This window comes from Falco peregrinus, chromosome 13 (assembly GCF_023634155.1).
Source record: "Falco peregrinus isolate bFalPer1 chromosome 13, bFalPer1.pri, whole genome shotgun sequence".
NCBI lineage: Eukaryota > Metazoa > Chordata > Aves > Falconiformes > Falconidae > Falco > Falco peregrinus.
This window is the reverse complement of record NC_073733.1, coordinates 10,446,922-10,471,430: the sequence shown is the minus strand read 5'-3', so window position 1 is coordinate 10,471,430 and position 24,509 is coordinate 10,446,922. Positions and strand designations below refer to the sequence as shown.

General features: G+C 38.5%; 1 protein-coding gene across 3 annotated transcripts in view; it reads left to right on the top strand.

The window, feature by feature from the left end:
* AFF2 (ALF transcription elongation factor 2) overlaps window positions 1–24,509 on the top strand; it is a 351,452-nt gene that overhangs the window by 91,407 nt on the left and 235,536 nt on the right. For all 3 annotated transcript variants that reach the window (XM_055818362.1, XM_055818361.1, XM_055818363.1), the window contains exon 3: window positions 4,489–5,379. In XM_055818362.1, coding sequence (XP_055674337.1) covers window positions 4,489–5,379 — 891 coding nt within the window. The remainder of the gene's footprint in view (window positions 1–4,488; window positions 5,380–24,509) is intronic.

Below are 24,509 nucleotides of genomic sequence, written 5' to 3'. Positions count from 1 at the left end.
AGCTGTGGTGGCCTGTGATAGGCGCAAGGTCCACATCCTCAGCTGGGCTAGCTCTTCTAATGAGCGTCAGCTCAAAGGATGGCTGATAAGTTTCTGAAAGGTCTGGGGATGTGAGGTGGGATGGAGACTACAGTGGCAAAGGGAAGATTGGTAGTATCAGGTCTCAGAAAATGGTCTCTTTTCCTTTCTTTTATTGCCAGATGTAGTGTCCTTACTCATTTAACATTCTTTTCTCATTTACTTCAACAGTTAACCCAGAGAAGGGACTGTTGGGGTGGGGAATACCACCACTGCTGTTTTGACATTTTAAAGACTTGAACAACTGGCAACTGTTTTACAATCACCCTAAAGTTGGGGATATTAAAACTTGGTCAAAGAAAGGAGTCCAAATTTTCTCGTGGAGCTTACTGCCATTGTGTATCATTAGTGTGTGGAGTATCTGCATCCATCTATCATGCATTCGCTCTAGCTGTTAGAGCATCTTTCTACCCCTCTGTCAAATAAAACATAAGTGATCATTATAATTTTGGACAAGCTCATGTTTTTACATTGATACTTTGTAGTGTATGTATGTGTACACATACATGAAAAGAGATATTTATTTCTGTGGGTGTATAAAATACATTTGTAGATGTTTATTAAAATATAAGAGTGTTCTTTTGAAGCGCCACTGTCTCATGTGGGGAAACAACACCTTTGACAATGTGATGATATCCAGCATTGTTTTGGGAAGGTTGGGCAGTGAGGGCTGTGTTATCCTTTAATGCAAGTGGGTTGCTGGTCTGGCCTTTGAACTCCGGTGCAACCTGCTAATGCTTGATTTTGCAGAAGTGATCAGAGAAGAGCCTGCAGTGTTATGACAACAGACATTTGAAAAAGCGGTGTCAGAGTTTTCCTGAGAGAAGCTGCAATTTTACTACTGAATTGTTGATACCTTTTAATGTTTTGAATTAGTAAAGAGTTTCAGAGATGGGTATTTTAGAGGGAACAGTAGGAATATTTTTGTTACTTTTCAAAGGAATTGTCTCAGAAGAGTTCAGCTTGAGAAAGAGAACCCAATGGGCAGCATTTCCATTGGGGAGCCTTTGGTGAATGTTAAATCATTTATCTTTTTCATGGTAAGGTAAAGCCCTTCCATGCTATTCAAGTTTAGCATAAAAAAGATCTCAGCTTCTAATCCATGGAGGTTAGTTTAACTATGAGGCATAAGAAAGTGAATGAATTATGAAACCTCAAGTTTCATACAAATTTTCACAAAACCCTTGTAAACTGGGCCTATAAGTTTGAGTGCATTAGTTCTTTTCTTTGTGAAACTATAATGCAATAGCTAGCTAGGAAATTAGTCTTCCAATAGGACTCTATTACAGCTCTTCTTTTGAAAGCAATAGAGGCAAATGTAGGAAGGTGTACATTTCCTAAATTAACAAGAGCCTAGAATGAGGGGGAGCACTACTAGCCATGAGTCACAAACCAGACATATAATTTATGGCTTGGAATACTCCGAAAATACTGCATTTCCTTGATAGTGGAAAAATTGTGGTTCAACATGCTGTTCAGAAAATAAATTGTACAGAAATTTCCTTTAAGGAATCAGCCAGTTATCCAGATATGAAGGCAGAAATTGCCCCCAAACTGGAAGTAAAAAAGAGCAGCCAGAAATTATGATGGATTTTGTGTTTGTCTTGCTGGTATCCAGACTTGTTAAGAATACTTCTCATGAGAACCCTGAATTTGTTGAGGAAATAAAATAAAAACATTAATGATATGCTTTATGTCTTAAATGCAGGTAGTGCACTGCATTACACACCTGAGCTTGTTCAGGTTGTAATGAACAACTCTGGTGTTAGTTGTATGCACTCTAGATTGATTTAAGCATAAGCCACATGACTACTCGCATTCACTGTGTGTTTTTTGCTTTGCAGTCTGGTCCAAAGGCCATTGAACAGAGTAATAATCCTTCTATTGACTTCAATAACTATTGGATATGGGCTTTAGTGCACTTAAAATATGCTAAGGATATTTAATTTAATCTCCATGATTTTCAGAAAATATTTTTTTTGTTATTAATGCCCCCAGTAAATGACTACAAATAATAATTCCTAACATTCATACAGTATAGTTTATCGCCAGAAGTGAACATTCTGCATGAAACAGAGTTAATATCAAATAAAAATTATATTTATTATTATGTGACATGTAATAGAAAATAATCTGAGAATCAGTTACCTCCAACACAAAAATGATTGAAAAACTCTACATTCAAATTAAAATACTGATTCCCTCTGTGAGGATCTAGACAGGAATCATTTAATGCTGTGATGTTGAAGTGTTACCGTGATGATATGTTGTCAGTACTTTTTTTTAAAAAACAAAATAAACAAAACAAACAAACAAGAAACTTTTGCTTTCTGGAAAGTAAGCTAAATGCACCCTGGAAGTCTAGCTGAACCAGAGGTGAAGGCATTTGGTCAGGCATTTTTCAATAGTTGGTTATTTCCTATGGGCTATCCCATAAGGAGTTAAAGTGTTTGGGGAAGGAGGAAACAGAACAAGTATGTAAGTGTTTAGACTTTGCATCATAATTCTTGCTGGGCCCTTAAGCACAATGGAATCTCCTTGTTTTAAATTGGGGGTTGAACAGAGAGAGTCTGGTTTTGGCTGCTGCCCAAGCAGCTCATTGTGCAACTCAGTTGAAGGAGACTGCTCATATACAAAGACCTTATTCTTGGCTTAGCTAGAATATAATTTTTGCCACTAAAATGACCAACCTAGGGACTTGGTGAATAAAAGTGATTCGTGGTTCTCCACAACTGGGATTATTAACTGTGTCAGTTAGGAGCACTGGCAAAATGTATATAGGTGAGAACAACATTGAACAGTTAATTTTTAAATCACTGCCTTAGTGCAGTGGTAATATATGTTACAATCCCTGAGAATGGGAAAAAAGAAACTTGCATTTACTATCTTCTTTTTCAACATTTTTTATGACATGTGCAGTACTAAGGAAAAAAAAAAAATCTTTCTACAATATTCTCATCTCCTGACTAGTTCAGCAGTGGGTAGTATAAGCAGATATTTCAGGAGAAATCCATGCATGGATTTTTTTCATCACTCAAACTTCTACTTAATACTTCAAGAAAATTAAATCAGTGGCACGGTAGGGTACCTCGTCAAGAAGTGGAGTGTGACACTCTCTAACCAAGCACAAGCTCATAGTGATGCCTTTTCCCATCTTTATGACCTAGTGTTGAGACATCTTTGGACTGTGGCACTGCTTGCTGTAGTGAGTGAAGAAACACCCCAAACATAAGGAGAAGTATAGTTGGCTGTATCCTGAAGTATCTTATGTACACTGCAACTTGGTCATGTAATTCCAGACTGTAGAAGTTAACTGTCTGCTTGAACAGGAATGACAGTTTTGCTTTGTTTTTTATCCTTTGAGTCTTGTAAATTAATAAGCATGGGGAATAAGATGTTTTTGTTCTCTGCTGGTCATTTCAGTGGAATATAAAGGTCATAAGAAGGCTGGTACTTTGTGTCTCTGTGGGGTGAGTTAGAACAGAAAGAGAGAGGAAATTAGCTGCTTATTAATTATAGCTTCCAGTTTATTTGTCCAGGTTTTTTACAAGTGAGAGGGAAAAGGAAAAAGAACAAAAAAAAAGCACTTCATGCTTCATAAGAAAAAGTATAATAGCACTGAAACACAGATGAGTCAGTATTTATTCAATAATTACTGGAATTCAAAGAAAAGCATGATTCATAAATACAACCAGCCTGCAGACAATGGAAGAATCCTGATAGTTAAGAATGTGGCAATCATGTCTATTTATGTTCTATAAGAAAATATTTTTGAATGATCTTTTATTTGAAGCTACTGTAGCATTTGAGTGGGTAGAAGCTTTTTCTTTTCTGGCTTCAGATGGTAAATAGCTCAGGTCAATCTAAAGCCTCTATAGAAAAGTAATTGGAGTTACACTGGAGTGAAGAGTTTGGCGCTGTATGTTTATTACAGACTACCCAGCTTCTATTTATGGCAGGACTATGGGTCAAGGGGCTGATAGAGCAATAACATACTTAAATAAACTCTGTGATTGCAATTCAAATGCTCAGTAGCCAGTAATTGCACGTTCATGTTTTGCACGATATGAAATGTACAAGCCCAACATCTCTGACATAAACCCAGCTTATTTTGCTCCTAACATCCATAACTGATGCAATTTAAACACTTCTCTGAGAGCATATTTAAGAAAATGGGAAGCAGTATACAAGTGTTACTCATGCAAGCCTGTTTCAAGAGATTCTTTGAACACAGTTATTGATAGGTTTTTCTCACATAACATATGCAAAATGTAATTGAAATTAAATTAAATGTCAGCATGACACCATTAAACAGCTAACATTTGCCATCTTCTAAGACAACTATTCTGAGCAGTAACTTGTAATCGGAAATTTACTCACTCTTCCTCTATTTATTTTTTGATATTTTAGACAAATAAAGGCGATGCCCTTGCAAACCGTGTGCAGAACACACTGGGAAATTATGATGAGATGAAGGACCTGTTAACCAACCATTCCAACCAGAGCCACCTTGTAGGGATCCCAAAGAATTCTGTCCCACAAACACCCATTGACAAAAATGAACAGAACTTTTTCCCAGAACCAAGAAACAGGATGATCCCATCTCATCAGATTAGTGGCCATTCATCGACATCAATGCCTCCGCCTTCTTCATTGTCATCTAATTCTACTTTGCTACACAGTCACCAGAGCAGCAGGAAGTCGAGGACAGACTGGTCACGTGGTGGTCACAACTCTAGTGGGGCCCAGCCAAGCCAATCCAGTAGTCAGCAGAGTCGAACAAAGCATAGTTCTTCTCACGACCAGCCACAGGGCAGGTTTGAAGACCTTTATAATTGTCAGAGTGAGCAGCATAAAAGTGGAGGAACTGAGGAAGCAAATTCTATGGCAGCATCTTCACATTCGAGGAGGCATACTCATTCAAAGTTAGCACCTGGAGAACATACTTACAAAGAAAACAGTCATTCCAAGTCACCCACAGAGCTTGAATTTGTAGGTCATGGTCCTGGATCTCCACTTCCTTCCACTTCTTTGTTATCTGCGAACAACGGTCTTTCGACCCAGAACTTCCCACCAGGGCTTCACTGCAAAAACAGCATGGTCCAGCAAAAGCCTACAGCATATGTCAGGCCTATGGATGGTCAGGACCAGGTACCCAATGACTCACCTGAACTGAAACCTCCGATAGAAATTGAGAGTGGATATGGAAATCAGTCCTTTGGAACACTGCTGGAAGGAAAAGTGAACACGCCTAGTTCGAAGAACAAAGTACCAAAGCTCAACATTCCTCCTGTTAGTGAAGTAAGTAGTTTAAAATATTTCTCTCTAGTGCTGCTTGAGTATTTCATGCACTGAATATTTTTCTCTGGAAGTATGCAGTTCCATTTCCTGGAATTACAGTCTAAAACATTCCTTTTTTTTTTTTTTCTAGAATGTGCATGACTACTTTTGGCAAAGTTTATTGTGATAGTTCCAGTAGCAATATTTAATGAAGTTTTTAAAGCGCAGTTTGGAATACTAACATTGCTTGTTTCTGATTAATATTAAAAGGCTAGATCTCTTTTGGGTGTAATATGTTTACACCAGCTAGAATTCTGGACAGAGACCTCCAATATCTCAGTTCATCAGCAGTTTTCAATCTTGCATTTTTTAGGTAGGAGCCAGTTTGATAGGAAGATTGCTGTTTTAAACTCTAAGGAATAACTGCAGTGTTCAAATTTCAGTGGTACTAAATAGTTCTACCAGTAAGGAGTTTATTTGCAGAGTTTGCTAAATTCCTGTTGCTTTTAATGGAATTAACATGGCTTAAGTTTGGAGTAACGCTTATGAAAATGTGTCCCATTAAAGCTTTTATGCATTTTGAAGAGCTTTTAATATTGGGATTCAGTCCCAATCTCTGCTACCAACAGTTTAAGCTGTCGAATTTTGTATTGCTGGTCAGTACAGTGCTCCTCTGAGGAACATTTTAGTTGGTTCGTATTTGTGTCCATTCCAAGCACAGATGTATAATAAGGATACCAACTGAACTATTCATACTCTGTATAGTTTTTCTCTTATTCTGAGTTTTTTCTAAAGAAGTAACCTTTGCAAGGTAGGTTTATAGTGTACATATGAGCAGAATTGCAATATGAGTTTTTCATAGCTTTCTGTTTTCCCCAAAATATTTCCCTGCTTGGTAATATTTTTATACTAGGAATGAGGAGTAATGCATTCTTAAACCACTTTATTGCAAAAGGTCAGCTTTTTCTATTGGAATAATTGTTTCAAGCCAATAATTTGTTTGACTATTTAAAAACTTGATGTTATTTATTAACATTCCAGGCAGCAACAAAGACTGATGTGTTTTGCAGTAGAGCTTGGAATAATTTTCTGGGAACTGCATCTGAAAACAGTAAAAGGCCTATTTATATCAAGTGGAAGCTGAGGGTTGCTTGCAGATGGTGTTTTATTAGAAAATGTATTTGTTAATAAACGTAGCTTTGTACAAGATTACTTTACAGATGTTTCTGTTTATTTTTACCTTAGGTTAAAAATCTGCTGATGTAGAAGGCTTCATAGTCTGTTGCGATTTGTCGCTAGCATTGTTTGGCAAGTAAATAATTGCATACAAAGGAAATAATGATGTTGCAAAAGCAAATACATTTTTTCACTTTTGCCATCTATTAACACTATGAATCAATAGAGGCACTTTAAAGTGCAGCATTAGTATGAGGTGTTTTTGGAAATAAAGTGTACCTTTTGCAACTTGTATCAACTATTGAGAATGCATTTTTTCTTTCTTTAGTTTTTGAGTGAAAACCTGGTACTGTTGAAATCAATTGACTTGTTAGCAATTATTTTGGGGCACGGGATTTTACCCAGAGTCTTTCTGCATAGCTCTAAGAACCTCTGATGTGAATTGTTGGTTTTGGAAAGGTTCCTATTTGCACAGATGAAAAATTACATTGTGAATTTGTTGCTATAGCTGCTTTAGTTTATATCCTATGTCGTGAAAAGTATAGGTGTATAATTAATTTCATTTATGTTCAGATAAATGCTAAACTCTAGGCACTTTAGAAATGAATGCAGATAATAATCGTGTATTAAGAGCGAACAATAATCTGAAGAGGGAAAGAAAACCCAAAGCTGTGTTAGGGTGATGAATAACTTTCCAACACAGAACATATGACAATAGCCAGACCAATGGGCCCTTTACAGGCAAATCTCCTCCTGAGTTTGGAGGGTTTTTTTGCCTGTATCAGGACTGTGAACTTTGGCCCTCTGTGTTTTTCCACAGATGTGTATCCTGAGTTTGATTTACCCTGCGTTCAGCAATAAAACTCCTTCCAATCCAGCGTTATAGATAACTGGTTTAGTTTAAGCTTAATCAGAACTGACAGTGCACACCTGTGAAACCCATAACCTTTTCAGAATGGCTGCAGTGAGTGGCTCTGTTGTAATCTTTATACAATTGATGTGGAGGCTTACGATCCTTCAGTGGTGCTTATCAATTTATGAACCTTCCCTAGCCACCCCGAGCCGTAGTGATCTGCTTGAAACAATTTTGCTCCTGCTCCATGGGTTTCCATCCTAACACTGTTCCAGGTGGTGGTGGTGATCATCTTCATGCTAGCAGTAGGAAAGTTACTTCTCGAAGGCATTTCTCCGTAATTTGTTCTGCGTCTCTCCTGTATCTTGGAGTCCATTTTTTTCAAGTGGCTGAATGTACACATAGAGATTGTTCACCAAATGTTTTTCTCTCAAAATTTTGCATGCTCATAAGGTAAGGAATTCTGTTAAAATTCCTAGCTGATGGTCCTGCAATAACAGCATCTATTAGGACATGTAAAGTTGGAAAAGACCTTTTTTTGCTATCTTGAGGGGGAAGTGAATAAGTAACCAAATATTTGAACAAGCAGATTTAAAAGATGGGTTCAGACCGATGTGGAAATATGGTCTCATTTATCATGGCTTAATGGAATAGGATGTTGAGTGCCCTGGAAGCATTCTGCCATGTGTAAGGAAGTGATTAATTTTATAACATAATTTGTGTCACTTGAGGTGTGGCTCCAAGAATCTTTGTTCGTTCGCTGGGCCCAATTCTGCCCTCAGAGATGCCCATCCATCTTTCAGCTCCTCTGGAACGGACAACATTGTTAATGCCTTGCTGCTGGCATGTCTCCACTGTGCAACGGATTGTGGTTTAGTGATTTCTGAGTTTGTAGAAATTCATGGTAAGTTCACACAGACTTACCGGACGGGGTCAGGAGGTAGTGTTAGCAGCACTTATGCACCTGTGGACTAATCCTTGCCTCAGAGTGGATGCTGTCGTGTGATTTCCAGACCTTGACTCACCCCACGGAGCTAGTTCAGACCTGCCTGCGCTATGAGTGGCTGTTTCTGGGTGGGCAATGGGAACAGCAGAGCCCCTGTAGACTTCTTTATGATTTTGTGATCCTTTTGATTTCTTAAACCTTTCTCCTCTGTTTTACTTATCAATATTGCTTTCTAAGGGTGAAGGTAAAACTTTTTACCGTTTGGTGCCTTGAGTAAAACCCAATGAAACAACTAGCACCCAGGCTTGCCAGCCTCTGAGATTCAGAAACTGGGAAGCAGACCTTTCAGAACTGGGAAGTCACAAGGCCATCGTTTTTCAGGAGGACATTCAGAAATACACCAGACATCATGACATAGAATTGATAACAATGGCCTTGGAGCTAAAACAGAAAAATTGACAGAAAGCCTCAAGCTGTAAACATTATTTCCTGTTCTTTTCTTATTGACTCATCTCTTTATTCTACATTTATATGCATACTTACATACTTATATATATATTAATTTTGAGCTTGCATTTAACATTTGGTGAATTGTGGCAAGCCTGGGACATTGCAAAGATCTTTTGTATTATGTAGCATTCCACCTACTTAAATTGTGTGATGGCAGATGATTGTTAATTACCCTTCAGAGAACTGCATAGTTAAATCCTTTGCATTTCTTGAAAAAAGTAGTGGCTAGAGACCACAATAACAGCTGAACCTCTCTCTACCGCATTAAAATCCAGAATCTTGATACATGCATGTATATTTAAACCTCTAGGAATCAGATGCTTACAAATTATTTCAAATTGACTAACTCGGCAGGAGGTAGCTGAAAGAAAGCCTGTACTTTTCAGGTTTGGCTCAAACACAAATTACTGAGAGTACTGAGTAAAGCAAAGGGGTTTAAGGTCTGCAGGAATATCAGAAGATGTGTTCCTGGAAAAATTTTATGTGCAGTTCTCCAGAACAATGCATGGATTTCCAATCAATGTTTAGAGACAGGAAATCAAGGGCAATTGAGATAATGTTTGATTGTCAAGGCAGAGTTTTTAAATCTTACTGCAAAATTGGCCTCATGTTCCTACAAAGCAGCAAATGCTTGTGTACCAAATTTTCACAAAAATACAAAGCTAGGAACAAATCCAAAAGGCCTACAAAATCTATGTCACCACCCACTTAAGTAATAAAAAATGGAGATCTTCTATTTTCACTTTACTTCTAGGAAAATATTTTGATGGGTTCAGTATACTGCAGAGTGATAAGCTTCTGTTACGTGTTTCAAATCATTCTGTTATCGCTGCATGTATTGATTAGCTTAGTACTTTCTAAGCTAGCTATAAAAAAGGCTGCTCTCTTTCTGCATTAAAGAGCAAGAAAAATTGACAGGTAGATAACCATATTGATTGAACCTAAATAGTAAATGCAGGAGGCTTATATATGACTTACAAAACTATAGGAACCAAAGCCAGTTTAATATCTTTTTTTTTTTTAATTAAATGGAATGTAGATGTCTTTAATTAACCACCCCCACACCTTTTTTGATATACATGCTACTCTAGTTGCCAGCTATAGTATATTACCCATAGTTGTGGGCAAATCACTTTTTTCAGATGCAAGCTGTAGCTGTTCCCCAGACTTTGGGCTCTGAAAAATGGACTGAATCATGCATTAAGCTGAAATCCCTTTGCTTGGTTCATATTTCAAAAGTCTGAGGCCAGAAACAAACCCAAAGAGCAGTATTTCTTGCAGTATTACAGGTTACCGCCATATGTTTTTCATTTGTAAATACTGTGAGAAGTAATGTTCTTGTGATACTTCTAAATGAACACCATATGACACCACTCAGCTGAAGACCTCTTATTGTGGCCTTTGTAAGGCTACTGTCCGATTGCTTGGACAATTGCTAGCAAAGCTGTTTTGCAGCGATAGCAAGAGGACAGCTTGCCTGTTTAAAATCAAACATTAACAAACATAGTTAAGGCCTGATTTTGAATGACTGTGACCAATGGGACCTTTCCATTTCACATAAGGCTGTAGAACAGGGCACTTCAGCTCTGTTGAATAGGTGTGGTTAAAAGATCTGACCATGTGTATTTAGTCTGGGGAAAGAAGGTTTAGATACTTCTTTCCTATTGTGCATTTGTTAGTGGGGTTTTGGGTTTTAAGCTACTCCTTTTCTTGCTGGGAGGAAGAAAAAAAAAATCTCAGTGAAATTCAAGTACCTCTATTTATGAAGAGTCAGTCTCTTCAAAAGTGGTTTGTGTTGTTGGTTTGGTTGGTTTTTTTGGGGTTTTTTTGAAAGCTTTTTGAAATTCTCAGTGCCAAAGTAACTGCTTATGAGTGGCTTGTTATTGGTCCAAGCTAATTGTAAGAAATACTGTTATTCAAATGGTGTAATGTGAAATGCCACAAAGCAAAATGACCTCAGAGTCTTTGGGGAGAGTGGTAGAATATTAGGATTTGTTTTGCTTGAGCAAAGACGTGGAGGCATCATTTAATGGCTGCAGCGGGACTGTAGGGTGTATTCATAACTCTGCAAATAGATTCGGCGTGTGACTATGGGACAGGCGCTTTGGTATTTCTCAAAGTCATTACAGACAATTTAATTTGTACAGGTGTTTTAATCAAACAGAAGGCAGGAGTCTTTATCAATACTGTTCTCATTCTGATTGGTGGTCCTCAGTGCTTTGGTGCACTGCACCCCTGACTACAAAAGGGGATTATAATATTTGCTCTTCATCCTTAGAGGAATATCATTCAGATATCTGGTGGGAAAGTATTACTATGGCTGCTTTTCCATAGATAAAACTGGATCTTTTCTGCTTCTTCCAATTAAGGAAAACATCACAAGCCATATAAAAACAGTGTTAAGTGTTGTGACTGGTAGTGTACTTTTTGAATAATAACCAGGAGTTGGTAAAGCTAATTTTTTCAGCATCTTGTTTCCATCTCTCTGGCATGCAATTGCATGAGGGAGGATGCTCTTGGAATCCTGATAGTCTGCTTAGTTGTCAGCTAATGAAGGTGTTCTTCTAAGACCAGTTTAGCAGGTGCAACCAAGTTGGAGCCTTTGCACTATTTGGTAATACTTTTCTGGAACATGTCCTGCTTTAATAAATATAATCTCTGTGAACTGTAAAACAAAGAATGCTCATGTAAGAAAAGATACGGAAATGCCATTTTCAGGTACTTGAATTTTTTATGATGTGTGTTTTCACTCTGGGCTGTGATCAGCCCTCAAGTGAACAGCATGCATGCTTCCTACTGAGGACAGAATTGGCAGGTATTTGGGTATCAGCATTTGGCCTTCTGTGCTAGAATGAATAGCCATTTGTAAACTTCACCATCAGCTGTGTTAAATATTATTTTATCTGATGCGAACCTTTAAAGTAACAAACAGCTCGTTTGAAAGAACCTACCTGCATATTCACTGCTCTTTCCTGTCATAACTTTCAGGTATTTTTTCCACAAATTATTCTGTTCCTTTCTTTGCAGAGAGCACAGGAATTACAGTTTTAAATCATCTGATAACACAGAAGGCACGTGTGTTTTAAAGTACAGTCAAGAGAGTGTGCACAGATTTTTTGCATTGGCAATGACAGCTGTTGTGAATCATCACTGGGACTGAACCTGGGGCTTCTCAGGACAGCCTCTGCTTCTTGAGCAAGAGCTTGGACTCTTGCTAGTAGCTATAATTGGCTTTCTCCCCGGGCAAGTCATTTAGTGAATATGATGAAAACGTTACATCCAACAAGCACCTGTTAAAAGTATAAAAAGAGGCAGAAAGAAAATACAAGCTAATCAGTGGGCGTAAATGTAGACTCAGAGAAGAAAGTTGTAATCCTGGTGAAAATGGTAGTCAGGTAGAAAACTGGACATTGCTTTATCTGGTAGGCATAGATCAGTAAGAAACAACTGGAATGCTTTTTTGCAGACGGCAGGAATCTGGGTGGCTGAATGGTGTGGAGGCTGTTGTTATTAGATGTTGTAGAAGCAATAGGAAACCAAATACAAACCACTGTTCAGATGCTGTGTTAGCAGTCGGGACTGAAGTACGGCTAGCAAAAGGTAAAGCGAGAGGGGTAGTATCATATATTATCAAGCAGAATGAAGATTTACAAAGAATATTGCAACAAGTGAAATAAGGCCTAGGGAAAGAATAAGAAGAAAAGGTTACTTAAGCGAGTGAGGGAGATGTAGGTGTGATCTGAACATACAGCAAACCTTTGTTCAGCTTTCAGTAGGAACATGCTGACCATGAAGCAGAGTGGAAGAAGAGACAGTGGAAGTAAGAACAGGGAAACTGGACTCACCGTAGGGCAAAGGGGAGCTACAGTACTCAGGTATAGTCATCTTTCTGGTGGGAAATGCAAGAGCAGAAATGTTTAACTGTTCTTAAGCTCATCAAACTCCATCTTGTGAAAAGCTGTATGCAAGATATGAGCAATTATCCCAAGATCCAGAAGGCAGCCACCTCCTGCCCTGTGTTCTTGTATTTTTGTATGCATAAGATGCTTACTTGCATGCATACCTCTGGGTATTTTGTATGCTTAGTTTGTTGATGTGCAGAGTTATAGTCAGATTTTAAACCATTAGAGGAATACCATATGAATCATATTTGTAACATACCTTCAAAGTGTGAAAATCAGAGGAGGGTCTTATATGAGCATGTCCGGCTTTATGGCCAGAGCCACCCCACTATAGGCTGGTAGCTCTGATTCAAGTATGGAAAAGCATTTAGGAGCTGCAAGTGAAAACATCATATGGGAATACTTTAATAAAAAAAACAGAGTGAAAGAAAGTTGAACATATAACTTGGCAACTCTCCATGAACTGCAGATATAGGTTAAAGTTATTTAGTTGGCAGGCAATTGCTAGTGTATTAGCAATGTTGGGGAAAAAAATCTAATTTCTGTATTTTGGCTTGTGCAGTAAAGAAATTCCTCCCACATAAATATGTTCATTTCACCTTCTGGGAAGTAAAGAAAGGAAACTGTAGCTGCAGTCTGTTATTTAATCTTCCTGAAATTAGCATTTGGTGCTCAGGAAGATTGAAAGATTTAATGCCAATGCCTTCCTCAAAAGAAAGGAATGACACACCACATATGTTTTAGTACTGGTTAGACTGTTAAATGGAATTAATCAAAATCCATGTTAAAATATTTCCATGTGTTAATTAGCAATGGTTTGGAACATTAAAATACATATTGGCTTGGGAATAAATTAGTGAAGAAATATCAGATTGAGTTTGTGGGCTTTTAATTGCAACATAATATACTGTGTGTTTTAGAAAGGTAAATGTAAATACACTCCTATGAAACGCTGTGGCAATGTGCTTTTAAAAACGGTGTAATAAAACAATCTAAAACAGCCTTTTGTTATGGCAGAGAAAGTGATACCATTTCCCATTTTAAAAGAAACATTAAATCGTTCCCTCATATAATAAAGCAAGAGAAAAACAATTCTAAAATGCCGAGAGTTTCATCTCAGGCCAAAGGAAGTTTTAAAATTTCTCCTTTGAAAATCATGATGATGTAGCAAGTACCAACACCAGGTCTCCTGTTGTGAGTAGAAGAGTTGACTTTTGCCTTTCGATTCCTGCTGGGTCACTGCAAAATTTGTTTCCCATTCCCTCATGCTGAGTCTTGAAAGCAGCAAAATAGCATAAATTTAGTTAAGTATGTAAATGAGACTGAACAAATGGGTATATTCACACTCTTAAATTAATACACACAATGAAGATAGAGATATCTATGGTAGCATTATAGATCCCTAACTCTTCACGGAGAATAGAGGGCATGGTTGGCCCACAGAGTAGGGAGGATCTCCTTCTCTTCCTAGGGAGGGAGTGACCATTCTTTTCCATGACAAAAGAATATGTAGAAAACACCTCCAAGAGGTTTTCTGAGGTTGCGTTCCAAGGCTGGTCTCCCACTATCACATTGGTGAGCGTGATTTTGTGTACAGCTGGTGGAGGGCACTTACGAAGAAGGTAGGTGTTGATCTTACTTTTTTTCTATGGTTGTTGTTCAAGCAGCCATCTGTAAAATAACATGGAGTGTAAATAAAAGATTTGGGAGCAGAGGGAGGAAAAGGCAAGTTAAGTACAGATTCAGTCACTTTCCAAGCTAATAAGCCTATTTTATTTTGGATTCATATAAAGATCTCTGATAGGAGTCATTGATCATAGGTGTAAGCCTCAATCCCCATTAATAGTGCCAATTAATACTGCCAGTCTAAACATATTTCAGTTAATATATGCTGTTTTCCCTTGCACGCTTCCTCAGAATAATTTCCCATTGTTATATCCCCCAGACGTGTAAACTCATTGGGTTATATTTCACTGAGCTGCAAGCTGTGACACTTAAATCCACAAGACAAGCTGGCAATTACTTCTGCTGTTTGTAAATATCCAGGCACCCATTTACATTTGCCAGTATTTTAAATATCAACATTGAGATAATTCTTTCTTAAATATGTTAAAACCCTGACGTGTACCCTTTGTAAACTTAAAAACCCATAAAGATCTGCAGGTCACTTGGAGGAGTCAGGATTTGGATTTTATCACTTACACTTTACCCTGAATGAAAGATCTCATGTCCTGGTCAGTAACCTACAGCTGTGGGGTTTAATCCTTTTTGATGCGAAGAAACCCTGATGTCCATGTCATTAGAACCTAAAAACTTCCCAAAAATATATATAATTTCTACTAGCACATGATAATGGCACTTGAATGTGCTTGATTTTTAGCCTTGCTTTATATCCAGGATTAGCTTTCTTAAGTGGCTTCCTTATGAAGTCAACTTCACGGTATATTTTGCATTGGGAAGAAAGAGAGATTGTAACATCTTCCCTTTCCACCAACACATGCAGTTACTCATTGACATGAAATATGGTACAAATTTAGCTAGGGAAATATTAAAAAGAGTAATTTTTATTCAAAGCAATTATCCTAGCAACCACATCATTTGCAGCACAATACCATGATCGCAAAGGTCACCATTTAACATGGTTTCATGACGAGGACCACGCACTGTGGTGTCATAGACCACAAATGGTTTGCAGATCCGAGTTTGCAAATCAGGGATTTAGGGCTTTGCGAATATTTCTGAAAGAAAAACTTTACCATTAAACTTTCCTAAGGTCTGTGGAGTCACAAAAGGCCAATGAGGGGATATGCACTGTCTGTGCCAACGGTTGATGATTTTGCATTGTTGTAAATTATTTCTTCCACCACCAGATGGAAGATGAGTGTGCAGAGTAGGGTGGTGGTGAGGCTGCATTCAAAAAGTTTCCTCATGTAAATGCAAATAAATTTAAATTTAAATACCAGTAAATTCATACTTTAAACTACTATTGTCTTTTCCCCTCCTTGTAGTGGAGTGATAAACTACTTCTTGCCAGTTCCTTTAAATGTAAAATAGCTGATTCACTGTACTCTAGATAAACAAAATAAACCAGATTGAGGAGCAGACCCTTCTGTAAGGGGTGTAGAGGTGATCATAAAGTACAACCAGGTTAGGTCTGTCTCACCCTCTGATGTTGGCATTACTGTGCAAGTAATCCCTATAATTCCACATGAGGACTAAGGCTTTCTGATTTTGAATAGAAGCAGCAAAACTGGACCATAAATGACTAGTCTGAATAAGACTGACTTAGGACTAGCAGCAAGAGTAGGATGTAGCAGGAATACAGAGAATTACTGCTCTTCAGAGGAGAAGAAAATAAAAAAAAGCATTTGCAAATGCTGTTTTCGTAAACACATTTTATTAAGATGTAACTGCACCTGCATTTCATCAAGAAAATTGTTTGCTACAATTTTTAATATACTTTGATATATTGAATAAATTTGATTTATTTTGATAATATTTTTTCCTGCTTTTATTAGTATTCTACATACTTTAAGTGCCTAGCCCCAAGTATCAGATCTTGTGAGAGATGGCCTGTTTACTTGTAATTCTCATCCTACCTTTTCAGAACGAGTATTTTAGCTATAATGAAGACTTCAGATAATCAACCAGATTTCAGATGTTTAGCCAAATCAGAAATATCATATTACTATTGACTTTGCTTGGCTACATGAGCCAGGTGCTAGAAAGAAAAAGGGTGCATTTCTGTTAGCATTTTAGTTTATCTTAGGAGCACGCTTTGGAAACAAATCTGATCTTTTTGGCTCATTGGGGAGTGGTTTCAGGATGTATGAACTAATTTTCTTTAGCTTGAAAGGAAAACAAGAGAAGCTCTGCAGGGGTGCCTGTGACGTGCACCAGGTGCTCTCTGATGCTTAGGATAAGTCAGACTGGTGCCACACAGCCCATTCTCTTGCCTCCTCTTCCCCAAGATGCACACAGTGTGTTCACTGCCTTCTGGCACCAACTCTTTCTCTGTACGGATAGACTTCTATTGTGCTCACTTAGTAGCCTAGATAGGGCTTAGTTCTGTGGCATTGGGACAGGTGGTGACCTGGGATAAAATTAACTGTCATAGTGTTATAGAAATGGTAACTGACTTCTATAGCTTGCCTATAAGCACTGTAAACCCTTGTATGAGCAGGTGGCAATAATGGAGAAGACCCTGCCTTCTCCACACCATGGGCTGAACCTCTACCAGGGACAGCCTAAGTCAAGCTCTTTGAGAAGGGAAAACTTCTGTAAGTGATGGAGGCAACTTCCATAACTAAGCACTTTAAAAGCGAGCTTATTTTTACAGCCTAGCATGGGAGATTTCCCATAACAAATCTTCCATGTGGTTTCAGAAGTGGGAGCCCAGAACAATTCTCCATGTTCTTGGCTGCTCCAGTCATTTTGGTTTCTAGGGTGAAGCACATGTCAGGTCACTGAAGGACAGAAGGGAACAGAGGCATGAACAAAGAGAGGGATTTCCCCTTTCATTAGCCACAATAAATATGTTCGTTCAAGAACAAATAGCTGGAATAAGAAGACGTGCAGCTCTGATACTGAAGAAAAGGCTATTTTTCTCAAATACATAGGAAATACCGTTCACAGATAAACCATTTCAAGGACTGTTCTTTAACAAGGCCAAGTTTATTTGGGATACTGACTACGTAAAAGGCCCTGTATTTAATTATTTTTCCCATTAGCTATCATGGGGCACTGCATGGTGAGTAAAGATGCGATTGCAGCAAGCTGGGCTAAACTACTTCAGCACACTACAGTGCTTTACTGCAAGCTACCTTGGCCTTTGGTGCTGTCAGAAATCCTTACTGAGTGGGATTTCCAGGTCTAAAGTCAACAGTCGGAGACAAAAGAAGAGATGCTATCTCTGTGGCATGACCTTAATAAAAAGTTTGCTTGAACATGACTCCCTTATGATAGCAAACCTGTGTATAATGGTGAGAGTATTTATTTGGCACTCTCCAGGATTACCCATGGTGTTTTGTTGTAATTGTGGAGAGAGAGAGAGAGAAGTCCAGAGAAAGATCAAGCCTGTGGCGGTGGAGCGTAGTGGGGGTACTTCCATTGTTGTCCCATGTAGAGAGCTGGCACAGGGCACAGAAAGAGAAGTGGGTTTGCTTTCACCAGTAGACTTGGAGCCCAGGCTGAAAGCAACTCTATAAGTAAAAATGTGACAGTTTGTGTTGGCAAAACAGGAGACTTGATCAAGAGCAGCCAGAACCGAAGGCATGAGCTCCAGCAGGAGCCTGTGGCAGAGGACACGGGGGAACACCTAAAATGTGCTGAGGGTGCATTTCCTGACTTTCCCAACTGCTACAGCCTCTGTCTGGGATCTTCCAGAACCAGGCCATTTCTTCTTCATGGGGTTCTTGCAGATCTCTTCTTACTCCCCTTTCTGTGGCTACCTGTTTCTTCAAAGTTCAGGAAGCAAAGTTGACTTCTGCACTGTGTGAACTTGAGTTTTTTGCAGACATTATAGATGATTGCTTTTCTGGCAGTGATGTCATCAGTTTGTTTTCTCTGTGTGTGTGCAAATGTACAAACCTAGATGTAAAATTATAGATCAGCAGGTACCTACAGTCGTATGACCACTTAGATCTATATCCACTCTTGCAATACAGAGGCTGAACAGTTTTTCCCTGGCACAATGCTGTGGTTTCATAATAGCTCGCGCATGACAAAAGTGGAAAGGAATTACATATTTTGTTGCCTCCTCTCCTGTGAACATAAAGCCACGTGGAGATCTTCACTGCATCTGGTTTCTGATTTTGGCCCTGAATACAGACAAATATCACAGGCCCAAACAATTGTTGTTTTTGGTCCTCCCGCCAAAAGTGAGACCCAAGGGAATCCGTTTTCAGCTGAATGCTCTGTGTTCTGTTCAATGCTTAAATTTACTGGCATTGCTTGCTTGTCTCTTGCTGAGTGGGATCACACAATTACTTCTTAAGTTCCTCTTTGTTCCCCCAGCTACTTTCACACTTAGTCCCTCTCAAAATGAAGCAAAATCAGCTTTGCCCAGAGTGCTGGTGTCCCACGGCTCCCAGCACTTACTGTTCCGTCTGCCGTGGGGCAGGGTGTGGGTCTGCGGTGTGGGAGCTGGAGGAGGGAAGGTGGAGAAGAGTTTGACTTGTCGATCACAGTGTAGGGACAAAAACTGTGTGCCTCAGGAGCTGGAGGACAGGAAAGGAAGACAGTGCAGTCCCTAGGTGGAAAAGCACAAAAGTGAAGGCATGAGTGCATGCTTTAGTGGATGTGACAGAAAGATAAGGGCCTGAGAAGGGGAAAACTGCAAGGGAAGAGCAAGGCAAGTATTTACAGGTGCAGGATGCTGGACTCTGGCTGCCCAGAAGAAGCAGCAGCAAGAGTGCCCACCTGGACTAGGGAAAACCTGGAGGATATTCTCTTGGCTGACTTCTCAACTGTCTTAGCCTCTTTACTATGACTTGTCTGCACTGTTGCGGGGAGTAACAGTGACCACAATAATGTGTTATAATGTGTTTTTAGATGAGATGACTAATGCATCCACTGTAAGGAGAGGTAAGCTGACCAGGAGACATCTGCCCAACTCCAGTTTCCTTTTCTATACCTTCAGATGCATGTTGCAAATAGCTGTGGCTGTGATAGCAGCACAACCTGTACTCTATTGTCATAGGTCAGCCTGAACACTTTAAGTGAGTGCTAGGTACCCAAGAAGCAATCCAGAATCTTCTGTTAGGAAGCTCTGAGTTAGCAAGCTGCTCTTAAACCTTGAGGTGATAATAGTACACCATGTATAAGGTGTAGAACCAAAGCTTCTGTATTGTATGTGTATAAGAGAAAGTATTCAACTGTGTTCTCCCACCATTTTTCATGTATTTTTATGGTGGTGATGGCTGGACTTTGCATGTGGATTATTGTAATCCTACATCCTTGTAGCAAAGTCTTACTTTGGATTGACTGTCAAATCGGGCAAAGAACATAGCAGGTATTTTGGAACAGTGTTCTCCTTTGTGAGTGATTGCTTTCTGTCTGCTCTGAGGAAAAAAGAAAAAGCCACATGACTGCATTTACCACAGCTCTGTGTCTGAGCTAATAAACTGTGCTGAGAACTTCAGCTCAGGTTTACACTTTTTTTTTTCTCCAGCCTGAAACACAGGCTGAGATAACTCAGGTCTTCTCACAATAGACAGCACAAATATTCCCTGAAAGGGTTCCAAAATTTTCAAGGCCTAGATAGCTACAGCAAGAGTTTGTATGTGCGTATGAAAATATATACAATATAGGATGTGTATAAAGCCATTTGAAAATCAAGCAAAATGTGCGCATGGCTTTATTGAGAAATATTATCTTGAAAAAAATATTTGGAAAAGTAGTGTTCCTTTTTTTAAAAAAAAACCACAAACACAAAACCCAAACAAACAAACAGAAAAAAACACCAACAAAAAGCCAACACTGGGATTTTTGCATGTGGCTGTTATGCAAGTCTCCTTAGAGATTACCTTTGACACTGGGCTTTTAAAGTTGCAGCATCTTGTGTAACATGCTTGCACAACAAGCGCTGCACTTCATAGGCAGCAGGTTTAGACCCAAGGCAGTAAGCAGTGATGACTGCCACTGACATTGTCTGCAGCATTTTGTGAGAATGTTCTGAACCATTCCAAAACTGAATGATAGAAAATGGAGTAAAGGAGACTGCTGGGAAAAAGGAAAAAAAAAAAAAAAATCCCCACAGCACATCAGTCTTGCACATTTGGCTTTAAGTAAAATAGATTTAAGTAATTATTTCAAAATCTGGTGTCTAAGCTTTTGAATTTATTTAGTAAAAAGGAAAAATCAATGCATTTTCTGCAGGAGGATCAATTTGTGCTTCTGCCAAAGTCAGTGCAATTTTTATTTTTGGGTTCAATGGAAAGATTTTTTGGCCCTTTATAATTAAGGTTAATAGATGAAAAGTGCTCTACACTTTTCCTCCCTGTCATACATCGATGCCTATTCTACAGTGTGCCGAACAGTAAGACCCAGATATGATCTACTCTTCTGCAGAGATTTTATTTTTAAGGACTGAATTCAAACACACTCTTGCTTATAGAAAATTTGTCATTGACTTCAGCAGTGTTTGGATCAAACCTGTAAAAATAACTTCAGAAAGAACCACTCTGAAATTAGCACGTACAGGTGACAACTGCATTATAGATTGGACTGGACTGAGTATTTGTGCTGTGTTCCTATGTAGCACGTCAGAACACCACAACTTTCACTGAAACAGGCTCTTGGGAAAATAAGTGGAGACATTTCCAAATACTATAGCAGCCTCAGTATTCATACATAATAAACCCAGCTTCTGTAAATAACTCATTTTATCTGTCAAACATTGTAGGCACATATGCCACATTAACTGTCACTGGGGTCGTAAATAAACAATGTATCTGTCTACACATTACTTATGTCTGGGGGGAAATGAACAAGTACACAAGAAAAACAGTAAGGAACGTATTTTAATTGTAAAATAAAATGTTGGTGTTGCTATAGCTAATTATTTTAGATACATCTGAACTTAAAAATACAGTTAGTAATTCAACACAAGATGCAAATGGGTAATATGCAAACAAATTCGAGTTAATAATGTATCCAGTATGTATTTATCAAATGCATGTATACTCCCAGTCATTCAAGTACAACTCGGGGCACATTTTGACTCTTTATTCTTAACGCAACAGAAAACAGCTCCCTCACCGAATGCACAGGCAGAGTTTGGAGCCACAGGAGTGTCTGTAATGGATGCTCTAATGATGTTTGACTTTGTAGCTGGAATCTTCTCACAATGGCATTTGCAAATTTGGCTCAATTCCATCAGAATCAATGGTGTTTTCTGTATGTAACTATATAGCATTTACATTTGGGTTCAGAGTGCAGGTCTGGATTCTGGTTTACTGTATATCAATGAGCCAAACGAATCTCTTTAACATTGTCACAATGGACTGTCCTTTCTAATAGTCTGATTACGTGATTTCTGCTTAGCAGTCTGTGCTGTACCATTTCTTTGTGATTGTGTATAGGCACCAGAGATAGCAGGAGACTTCTAATGAGATGCCAAAATATCAGGAGTCTGCCTTTGACCACTGGAATATCTTGGTTGTTCAGATATGTTCTTACACTTTTAATTTTGTTTTCTGTAGGCAGCATTGTCACTTAAAAGACCAATTTCCTAGCCTTTCTTAAGAATAATTTCTTTCTTTATGTATGTTTGAAAACAAACAAATCCAAAACAAACCAACCTACAGATTCCCTTCAGTCCCTTATAAATTTGTTGTACTTTTTTGAGGGGAGAAAGTTCATCAACCAGCTGGGTATGGATAAGGATAACAGGCTTGATTTATGATAGAGTAAAATTAAGTTAAGTTCTGTCTGAGCCAAAGTGATAGTAGATCTTATATTGTTAGATGTTACTATCATTATTAATTATAGAATTATTATGATTTAATGTCTGTACTAACTGCTAATACTGCAAGAGAGACAATGCTTTAAAACAAAACAAAAGCCTTTATAAACTCTGTTGATTAGCTAAAATTCACCTTTTATATTAATAGTGTTTTACCTAAGCTAATGAGCCAGAATATTAAGATTTAAGACATTAGTGCTATTAATGTAATAGCTAATGATGATGAAACTCAGCCTTTAGGTATTTCCATGGATCTCTTGGTAACTTATGAATGGGCAGAAGCTGACCCTACATTTTTTGCTAAAACACCAAAATACCACAATAAAAAACAAAGATACAGTTAATACTGGGATGATTAAGTCACAAGGTAGTTACATCTATGAAAAAACCCATACTTCTGCTTGGCATACATATAGCAAGAATTCATTGTGTGCATCCATGTGTATTTCCTTTCACATTTTTAAATATCTGATAAGTTGTTTTCCACTAAGTACAACATTGCAAATGGCATGCTAGAAAGCACATTTGATCTGTAAGGAGCTCTTGTTGCTGGATTTAAACAGCACAGCAATGAGAAGAATGCCATTGCAGACACCTCTTGTTAACAGCCCTTCTGACAGTGCTTAAGTTCAAATTAACTGTTCTGAAACTGAAATTAGAGTCAAATCTGATGTGAGCCAATTTACTCTGGACAACAGTCATGGGCAATGAAAAGTGTTCTTCTAGATTGCTGTTTAAATCGGATCACTATAGCTCCCTCGGTGGGAAAGTAGTGCAGAATAACAATGGCCAGCAGCTAAATGTAATTTAATTATTGGGTTTACATATTGGTTAGTTCCTGCATTGTTTAAAAAGAAACATTTTCCAGCCAGGTGTACAATGTCTGGCCAGTGTTAGAAATCATTATAAAAAGCTGGAGGAATAATAGACTGATGATCTAACACATTTAAATTAAGCAAGGTCTGATTGTTGAATGTTGAAGGGTGGTGAATTCATTCCCATTGAGGGCTGACATTTTGTCCTTTTTGTATATTGCATTGTTAGTGGTATAGTGCATACAGAAATATGATGATGAAAAGCCTGAAGACTTGGGAGCTTGAAAATAAAGCTTCCTTGGGGTTGAAATACTTCATTAGAGTTGAAATATCTGCTGTTTCACGCAGCAGTTTTTCTGGTTGAAATCACATGGTAAATTTGAGACCATCCATTTAGTATTTACAAACCAAAGGGAAAGAGAACTAATAAGATGTCAGTCCATCTTTGTCTTTCATCTGTCTATTAGACTTTCTCGTAGCTGAAAGATACTCCAGGTTGCTGAATGTAAGGTGGTGTAGGGCATCATTGTTCTAGTACTGCACTTTTTTCTCCAGGTTCCTTCTTCTGTATCATAACAGCAAAATTCCGTATCACATCATTGTTTGATATGAAATTGCTTGATAGGGTGTGATGACACATTCATATTGTGTTAGCAGCATAATTTAACTGCTCCATTTTTTTAAACCATTTGCAAAAGTGTCTGAAATGTGTGCATTATAAAATAGGGTCATTACAGCTATGGTTGAATTGGCATTTCAGTAATAAACCCTTTGTAGAGGGCTAGATGTTAATGCAAATCTTTTATCATTATAAATATGAATCAGTCAGCAACAATATGGAGTAACTTCAATAAATGGACACTGGAAAACCTGATTTGCTGAATGCTGATACTGCGGCTCTCAAAACCCTGACGTCATGCCACCAAAATGATTGCCACAAGTGGTACAAGTCAAGAACATAGTTTGTTTGTTGTTGGAGGGAGGAATGCTACTCACAGATCAACTGGCACCATAGGTCAGGGGTGGCTGGCATCTGCTGTGGAAGGAGACTGAAATGGATTGCCATCTTCTAAACATAGCCTGTCTGTGCCTGTTTCATACAGGTGCCAAAGCCCATCTCGTTTTGTGCCTCTGTGGCATTGTGGATCCAGCCCTCTGTCTTCACTCAAGTGAAGCCTACTGCTATGAGTGTCTCCCAGTAAAACTGATACAGACCTTTGTGCTCTGTTACAGAAGAATGTTTTTCATGCTGTGTTGAGAATAGAAGTGTCTCTGTATTGCATGTAGAGAACTGAACAAAAAGATTTGTGTGCCAAAGCTTCTTGTCTCATTCTTTTCCTGCCCTTTCTTTCCAAGGAAGTTACTTCAGCTGTGCTTTTCTGAGAGATAAAAGACATCCCCATGAGAAAGTAGAGCATCTCCTGCTGCAAAGAGGAGGCTAAATGCTGATCTCAGGTTTGGATTTGAAGTAGGTTAGTGGACA